Raw genomic sequence first — 9,586 nt, 5'->3', positions numbered from 1 at the left:
CAGCCGCTCCAAAAACTCAATGTCGCCAGCTCCACCCTGCATTTGCGATCTCGTCGTCGGGGGTGTCGCAGTGTAGCAGGCCGTACATCACCGTGGACATCTACCGCCACTATTGGGAGATGGTGACACCCCTGCAAAGGAGCGATGCCCACCTCCCCAACAACTGGCATCTCTCCGCGGGCAGGGTGCTCGTCCCTCTGATCCCCGTGAGGGGCCACACACGCCTTCCACTAGATCTCCTTGACGATCATAGGTACGTCGTGGACTCAACGTTGTGGGATACCTGGATCTACGATGAGTACGATCTCCGACGGCAATCTTTCTTTATTGGTCGTCCTTCGAGCCCACGGCAGCCGCGTCCTGCCCGCAAAGCGCACGCTCCCCATCCGCCAGAGACAACGAGCGTACTCGTGTGTACGGCCTCACGCTGACGCCACCGCCCGCCCCCACCGCTACCACCTCCCATGCCCGAGGAGGAGGAGGCCTAGCTCATAAGGCGGGTCATGGAGGACTCATAAACACTCACGACGAACGCCGGTTGGCGGGCCTCGAATCCCAGACGGTCCTCTCAGCAACCACGAACGTCGTCATCCCAGAGCTCGAGATGGCCGTCAAGGAGGAGGGCGGGAGGAGGCAGCCAAGGAGGAGGTAGTTGAGAAGCCCCCCATCGTCATGTAGAACCCACGACTAGTGAGCCAGAGCTGGAAATTGTCGTCCACGTCGGTAGAGATGGTGGACTGGGTGGGTGCCGATCCATGGCCACCCATGCCGCCACGGTCAACGGATCAGTCCCAGCCACACGAAAAGGTGGTGCAGGCACCACCTGCTCACCTCTCGCAGCCACCGTCGTACGTCGACCTCACCATGCAAGATGACGAGGATGACGAGGCCCAAAGACAACAGTGGCATCCAAGACGAGCACGCGGCGGCCACCATCTTTTAAAAAAGTTTAAGTTATGTTTAAACGTGTGCCCGAGACTAGTTGAACTGTTTAATTATGTTTTTACATCTATGCTATTTTTTACTTATGTTTGTTGCATGTTTTTAAAATTCAGAGCCACTTTTTTTGGTTTTAAATGTATGATTTTTGACGCGAACGATTTGTGATGCGGCCACGTGTTGGATTCTGACCGGCCGATGGGAAAAACCAGACACGGACGTCTATTTTATTGTCCCAAAATGATGAAATTCGAAGCAAACTAGTGTCAGTTTGTAGTCCTGGGTGGAGTTGGCCTTATACCCGCATTGTGGTTGTTAGAAGGGAGAGAGAGATAGGTAGAATCGATGTTTATTCCTTGAGCCTTGTGGACATACATATAGGAGTATACGATAAACTTGAAGTACAAGACAAGAGCCAGAATAATTCCCAGTCTATCTTATGTTTTCTAACTAATCACGATACTCAACATCCCCCGGGTATCACAACGGTAACGACGCAGATGGTGCGACTTGAGAAGAATCCAAAGGTAAGCCAACGGACATCCCTCCACAGTCGTAACGGTCGATGCATTGTAAAAGTTGTGGCTCGAGTGCAAACTGACGAGGCTGCTCAAGCAAGGCGGTAGCCCTTTGTGCGTTTGTCGAGGTAGCTGAGGGTGTAGGATGGTGTAGCCGTGGTCGAGGTAGTCGTGCGAAGAACGCCGTGGTCGATGTCGAGTCGGGGTAGCCGGTGTCGAGGAAGTCACCGTGAAACAGCACGCGCGAAGAGGCTCGAGTTAGCATGTGCGTAGTTGTGTCAAAGTAGTGGAGCGCTCGGTAGCAGATGTTGTTGTCGATGTGTCGCACCTGGTTTGCCAAGCCCGGGGACACTTCGTGGACGAAGGCACGCGTCGGTGTTGCCATCATCGGGCATGCGTAGACGGACGAATGCGATGTTGACGATGCACCGCTCCAGACTTGCCAAACTTGGGAACACACCAGGGACGAAGGCACGTGCCGCTCTTGCCAGCACCGGGCATGCATAGACGAGGGACCCCCACAAGTTGTACGCCATGTCGAGGAAGCTAGCAGAGGACTCGACAATGATTGCGGTGCAAATCAGCGAGGGACCAATGTCGCCTGCGGTGTTGGAGTAGATGAAGTGAGAAGGACTCGACTACGGCTACATCATAAATCGACGGGGGGCGATGTCGTCCGCGGTGGTAGGAGTAGATGAAGTGGTCGGTGTAAACGACGGCGGCGCCGACGAAGAGCTGGTGCTGGACAAAGACGAAGGGGGTGGACGGGCACCGCGGCTCAGGTGGGCGAGCTACAACAGCGTCAAAGAAGAGGCGTGGCGTGGCTCGGGTGGGCAAGCCGCAGCGATACCCAATAGTAGCAGCGGCCGCAGCCTGACAGTGGCGATGACGACTGGTTAGGAGCAGCCGGTGGGGGACCTCGGGGGCGACAACGCAGTAGTCCGAAGAGACGACGCGACATCGTCATGTGGCTCAATCGGCGGTAGGCGCGTGCTTGGGGACGTGCTTGGTGAAGGCATGCACGTGATCGATTGATCGGACCGACGGCGGCGTTGTATACGCCATAGCGGGGACGACGCGCAGATCAGAGTCGATTACGACGTTGCCGGTGATGTCCCGGTCGATGATGACGAAGACGGACCGGCGTAGAGCGATGGTCGTGTTCCCCGGTCGATGCAGCGACACACGAAGGTGTCCCTTGGGCGGCGCGTCCTGCCTTGTCGTGCGGTTGATGACAAAGTAGCCGGTGTAGAGTCGACGTCGGTGTCGGGGTAGAAGCGTGGGGATCGACGACGGCGACATGCGACACAAATCAATTGTAAATTAGAAACCAAAAAGAAAAATATCGATCAAAGCATGTGGCGGAAGAAAAATCGAGATCAAGAGATCAAAAAAAGACTCTCTAGGATAGCCGGTGAACACGATAGGCGGACGAACCTTAGGTATGGGCAGCGCGGCCCCCGACAGCGGTCATGGAGGCCGACCGCCCACAGGGCGACGCGCGGGGCGAAAGCGGTGGGCGGCGGTTGGGGGTTGGATCGCTTAAGCTGATATCATGTTAAAGGAAAGAGAGGGATTGATAAAATTAATGTTTATTGATTGAGCCTCATGGATATAATTTTTTATTTTTACTATATTTTTATGTTTCTTAACTAATCAGGACACTCAACAATGGTGGTACATGAGTTGGACGTACTAGCTTCTTGTCGAGTAGTGCGCCTGGTACAGTGCACAGTGCACGTTCGTCCTATGTTGTAAGGTACGTGTGTCCTTGACTCGATCGACAAGCCTCTTCTCCAGCCCTACCGACCACGGACACAGTAGGTGCACGGCGTTTATATATGCATGGGCGGCCGTAAATGCACCAGCGTGTGTACAACATCGCTACACGCTACGCCATACGCCTAAGCTAAACTTCGATTCTCGCACAAGCGACGTGGACTACAAGACGGGATGCATGGGAGGTTCCGGCTTTGGCATGCTGCTCATCGCGCGCGTAGTACGTCGCACACAGTCCGGATGTCTCTGCCCAATCTTTTGTTTATTTTTAAAAAAAACTTTCGATCTATTTATCTTCAATCATGACAATATAACAAACGTTAGAAATAATAAAATTACATTCAGATCCGTAGACAATCTAAGTATGACTACAAACACTGAAACAAGCCGAAGGCACGTCACCATCGTCGCCTCTCCATCGCTGGAGTCATATGTAACTTGTTGTAGTAGAAAGTCGGAAAGTCGTGCTAAGGCTCTGCAGGACCAGCACACCAGAACAACAACCGTCGTCGATGAAGAATAAATAGATCGGAAAGACCCAATCCGAAGACACACGAACGTAGATGAACAACGACGAGATCCGAGCAAATCCATCAAAGATAGATTCACGGGAGACACACCTCCACACATCCAATAATTATGATAGACACATCGTTGGAACGGGGCTGAACGGAAAGACCTTTATTTCATCTTCAAAAAGTCATCGTCGTCTCTTCTTCTTAAATAAGACATAAACCCTAACAAAACTAAAAAAATAACTAAAAACTAAGCTCTTCCACCAGCCCTTACCAGGATCCACCGTGTTTCCATGTTCCTAGGGCCACCGGAGACAAGGTGGACCTGCAGCAGCCTCGGCGAAAGACAGAAACACTAGCTTTTTCGGAGGAGAGGCTGCGGCTGCGTTTGGAGAGGACCGGTCAGCTACAGTGTCCAATCTTTTGTTAACTTGATTGACACCAACCCAGTTGATCTGATCTCATTGTCAACGTTGTGGGAATACTACAGTAACGCCAGTATCAAAGGAACTGTAAAAAAAGCCATATATCAAGGGAGGCAAGCTGCTTGATCAAGAAAACAAATGGGACGCTCACTGATAGTACCACCATATACAGTACAGCTAACTAGAGAAGGCAATCGTCCAGAGCCTATGAGTACCGATGGACATGTAAGTCTTCTCGATTAAATAAACAGATATTTTAAGCTCGTTTAGCAAGCAGGAGCAGAGGAGCTGGCAAACATAGGCTTAATTTGCTCGGTCGTAATCCAGTTGGGGCTTTCGTGAAAGCGTCACCATGGAACCGACTTATTTGGGGGGAAACGACAGCTAAAACGCGTACGTGCACGGTTCATTCATACTGCAACAAGACGGACTGGCAGCTAAGGCAATTAGAGTACACGCAGTGTCCACTAACTGTACGTTTCATTCCATATACCAATCGATCGCTCGGCAATTTCTTGCCGTAATTTAATGGGTGTGCTACACGTTCAAAAAGATCAGCCTAGTCGCATTCCGTCGGATTTGCTACATTAAGCTACATCGAGCGAGCCGCCTGCACTATTGTAGGTGTGCAACGCATGTATAATTATTTCTATAATATGTACTACCTTGTTGCAGAATTACTTTACAACAACTGTTTTATTTTAATTTTCTTTTGCAACTGAGGCATCATTTTTTATTGCAACTAAGATGTTGTTATGAAAATTTCTGCAATAAAGGTTTTGGTAAAAACATAGACTCTTCGTAGACTACTGCAACAAGGTAAATGTTTCAGAAAAATAGTCTCTCGTGACATCAACCGTTATACAGGATATCAGTTGGACGCGTGTTATACAGGGGAGGTGGCGGACGTGGCCACCGCAATCCCCCGGCTTATTGTTAAATTTTCCCTTGTTTAATCAAGTTGGAGTGTAAAACTGAAGGTACGTAGACCCGGAAACAGTCCTGTGTAACATCAGCCCACTCAGCATTCGTTTTCTTTTCAACTGGACATGCGCTGCCTGTAAGTAGGTGTACTTGCATCGCATGCACGCATGCACCGACTTGGATAGATGATAGATCTATCTAGTGAGTTCATCTTGTGCAATACTAATATTTTATGCATCCTGCCGTGCGTTGTTTGAGATGGATGCGTACTGTCTAGTCGCTGGGTTAAGGTTGTCGTGCGCGCCCCCCTTCTTCCGTCTCTCTCTCTCTCAATCTCTTTCGCGCGTATTTAATACGCCTCGGACCCTCTTCAGTCCTCTCACCCCCCCCTACATGTCCACCCCTCTCCCCTCCCGTCTCCTACCCAACCCCCATCTTCTGCCCCTGATATTCCTTCCTCATCTTGCCTCGCTTCCGCTCCATCTCATCTCCCCATGGACGGCGGCACCGCCACCGTCTGCTCCATGTGCGGGGACATCGGCTTCCCCGACAAGCTCTTCCGGTGCGCGCGCTGCCGCTACCGCTTCCAGCACTCGTACGTACTTACTGCTATATCTTCTTCCTCCTCCCCCCCTCGCTCTCCTCCCCTACTTCTTGGCACGAACGGATGAGTCACTGTCACTCACCATGGGTGAACAAACACTAGCTACTACATGTATGTTTTCTAGCTAATCTTGCAGTAGTACATCTTCCTCATATATACATGCGGTGCTTGCATGCATGCAGCTATTGCACGAACTACTATGGCGACGGGGCACCGGCCTCGGCGGGGGCTGACATGTGTGACTGGTGCCTCGGCGAGGTCTCCGGGAAGGCCAGGAAGAGCGCGTCCACATCTGGGAAGCAGCACGCCACCGGGAGCCACGACTCGGCCACGACGGGCTCGTCCGGCAGAACCAACAAGGGCGGCGACCAGGAGACCGAGCGCCGAGGGTCGACCAAGGTCGGAGGCCGCAGGTACAAGCTGCTCAAGGACGTCCTCTGTTAGAAGTTAGTTGTTAGCTTGTAGGCGCCATCTTGCAGGCCTGATCGAGGATGACCCATAAGTAATACAGTACGTGCTAGCTAGTTACGAGGAGTTAGCTTGTTGTAGCCAAGGTCGGTAGTTATACTAGTTTCGTCGATCGATGTGCATATATGAGTATTGTAAGTATATGCTTGTTTGCTTATGTGTTACTTAGGAGTAGCAGCATCCGCTCGTTTATATATAGTACTCTGGCTTGGTAAACCTTATCTTATGCTGTTTGTTTGTGTGGCCACAGTTTATCTAGCACGTACGTACGTACTCCCTTGTTCCCTTGTGCCGGTAATCTATTGTTACTACTAGTTTATACTGGATGCATCCTTACATAAGCACAATCTCATCATCTAGACATGAATCGAGTGGTAATGACAAGGGAATCGCCTTACGTCGCAAACATGGAAATTAAGAATGCCAAGATGTATCTCTAGGAGTCTAGGCACTAGCACTTGTGCATGCATGTATGCATGCATGCACTAGTTGCGGTTCCCGCCCGTACACGCATGTACCAGTGATTTCCCGAACCCAAGGCCGTGGGGAGGCCGGCCGTGCATCAAGCAAGGTAGTAGTGGCACGCTGTATCCTGCCAAGGCGATCGAGCCGGCCAGCCAGCCAGCCAGGGTCCATGCATGTAGCAGTCAACGAGTCGTACCGGCCAAGACCGGCCGGTGGAAGTGGCCGACAAAGCCATGCGTGCTCTCCTCCACTTTGCATGCGCTACCATGCATGGCTGCCTAGCTCCGCCGTTAATTAGCATGCAAATCACCACTTAATAAATTCAACAAAAAGATATAGAGATATTGGCAGTGGCCAAAAGGTTTCTATGCCACGCTGGGCCTTCTTCTTCATTTTCATTATTTGCGTCTAAAAAAGAGATAGTATATATTGCTCCATCATCCTCAATCTTCAACCGATCGATTCGCTCGTGATGCCCTGTCCACGTCGACCGATTCGATGGTAGTACGTGTATGAGATTCAGATCTCTTCACCCAGACACAGCACTGCTAAACGTACCTATATATGGCCCATCTTTAGAAAAGCGGATTCTTTAGGTAAGCTCAACTGTTAAGACCGGGTTTAATAGGCGCACTATATATATAGATGACCACACACGTACAGCTGTGCTCTCCGGCCCACAGTGCCAATACTGCTGACCCTACCGAGCATGTGTGAACCGGGTTCTTTTTAGGTGTCATGTAGCAAGAAAGACCAGACATTGTGGCCACCTAGCTTGCTAGCTAGCTAGCTTAGGTTTCTTCCCACTCGTCTTCTTTCGTGGGCCTTTAAGCTAGCTTTCTTGCAACAGCTATAAGCCATTGTAGCACGCATCCAGCTAACTACTCTTACTTGTTACGTTCAGCATACAACTTAAGGTCCTACTGGGTAGTCGATCAGCATACACAGTTGCACACAAACATGAGGTTAGCCGTTATATATGCTTTCATACGTACTACTCTGCAGGCTGCAGCTAGATATATCTCGATGATGCACTAGATATATACTAGGGCATATATAGCCTATGATCGCTTTGAGCAGATAAGCTGTGGAACACTGTAAAGGTATTTCATTGAAGAGAATTGAATCGACTGCATGTTTCTACTGGTTTCTACTAGCTACTGAGGCAGTACTCCACTCCCTGAAAAAGGAGAGAGAGCTTCTTGTAGGAGAGGAGGTGTCAATGCATGCATGGAGATGGAGGTGATGTGTGTCCTTGATAACTAATGTAAGGTGGCACGATCACATGCATGAATGCTCATTTAATGTGTGGCCATTCGAGATAGTAGTATTTCCTTGCAGCAAGCGTTCCAGTGTTGATGTTTCCGTATTTTGTGTTGATGTTTTGCTGTCCTGCACCTGCCATGCACGTAGCCTATGTATAGGTAATCTTAGCCTAGCTAGGTGCATTATTTGCTTCCAGCCGACACGTGACTGGTGACTGTGACTGTGAGTATTGATTGAGTAGTTGGTGCTGCTGAACTTTCAGCCGAGAATGGCAAACTCGGTGGTTGCATCATTTAACTGAGTATAACTCGGTTCCGTCAGTAATTTACCGCAAAGATTCAGTACTAGGAGAGAGTTAACGTACTTGGTCAATTCAATACACCATTTTTTAAGTTGTATAGACCAGGTCAACCGAGGTATACCCATATATGCCCTTTTTTTATTAGCAGAGAAAGTATATCGATTAGCTGTTTGATAAGCATGACTGCAAGATCGTACTCATGTGTTTAATCTTCGTGTGGATAAGAAAGACCTCGAGTCATCGTCAACGTGGGATAGCTCTGAGTTTTGAGACGCGGACCACTTTCTGAAAAGCTACCGCCGTATGGCTATCGCAGCAGTGTACGGCTCTAGCTACATTGAGGACGCGGTTTTGCATGAGATAATTGCACCTATCATCCTAGAAGTCGGTGGCGAGGTCCAACACGGTCCTAAAAGTTAAGAGATGCTTCAATACGATCCCAATGCATGAAAATACGTAGTTAATATGGTTCTGATACTTGAAACGACGGTCCTAGCCTATACATCGCATACGTTGTACATAACTCTTTCTCTCTCCGCTGTGCGGGACCCACTTGTCAGGTACCGCGAGAAAAAATATAACCCACCTGTCAAGTATCGTGAGAAAAATATATAAGTTAAAATAGAAAGCGCTGTAGGGACTCAATTAAACATCAAGTGACCAGTAGAATGCCTGATCGCTCACTCGCATATCCTAGCCAACCAGCCGGACCTATTCCTTGTAATAAAGTAATTATTTTATTTTTGTAACTGCTAGTGCGCCTGCATGCATACTTTAAAAAACCTTTTTTACAATCATTTTTTTATTCAACCATGTAAATCATCAAATCCACAAGGATCTCACTTGTAAAACTTTGGAATTTTACAATCATGACTAATGATAGAAATATATAACATTTCTCTTACTTCTAATGATATATACTCCCTCCGTTCCAAAATATAAGATCTTTTAGGTATTTCACTAGAAGACTACATACAGAACAAAATGAATGAATCTATACTTTAAAATATGTCTATGTACATTCGTATGTAGTTTATAGTACAATTTCTAAAATGTCTTATATTTAGGAACGGAGGGAGTATATATGTAAGCACATTCTGAAATCACATTGGTTTCAAGGAAGTCGAGTTGTACTTGACATAATAATATATCAAATAAGAGATTAATTTATTACATTTTGCATATTTAGAATATAAAACTAGCGCGTGAAAATCTATTAAAATCAGTCCACCCACACAAATGAAAATAAATATAAATTGAGAAGAAATAGTCAAAAGTGTGCCTTCACTTACACGATAAAATTTATCTTACCGAGTAATCATTTGTTTTTAGTTTCTGACATCTAAGCAAATATTTTTCATGTATAAGGACAAGGTAAAATG

General features: G+C 48.2%; 1 protein-coding gene across 1 annotated transcript; it reads left to right on the top strand.

Annotated features, from left to right (window-relative positions):
• Positions 1-5,497: 5,497 nt before the first annotated feature.
• On the top strand, positions 5,498-6,398 carry LOC123430691. Its single transcript, XM_045114538.1, has 2 exons — positions 5,498-5,695; positions 5,887-6,398. Exons 1-2 carry the CDS (start codon positions 5,595-5,597, stop codon positions 6,146-6,148), a joined length of 363 nt encoding a protein of 120 aa, XP_044970473.1. The 5' UTR covers positions 5,498-5,594; the 3' UTR covers positions 6,149-6,398.
• The last annotated feature ends 3,188 nt before the right edge of the window (positions 6,399-9,586 follow it).

The sequence above is a fragment of the Hordeum vulgare genome, chromosome 2H (assembly GCF_904849725.1).
Source record: "Hordeum vulgare subsp. vulgare chromosome 2H, MorexV3_pseudomolecules_assembly, whole genome shotgun sequence".
NCBI classification, from domain to species: Eukaryota; Viridiplantae; Streptophyta; class Magnoliopsida; order Poales; family Poaceae; genus Hordeum; species Hordeum vulgare.
This window is presented reverse-complemented; position numbering and strand designations above follow the sequence as displayed.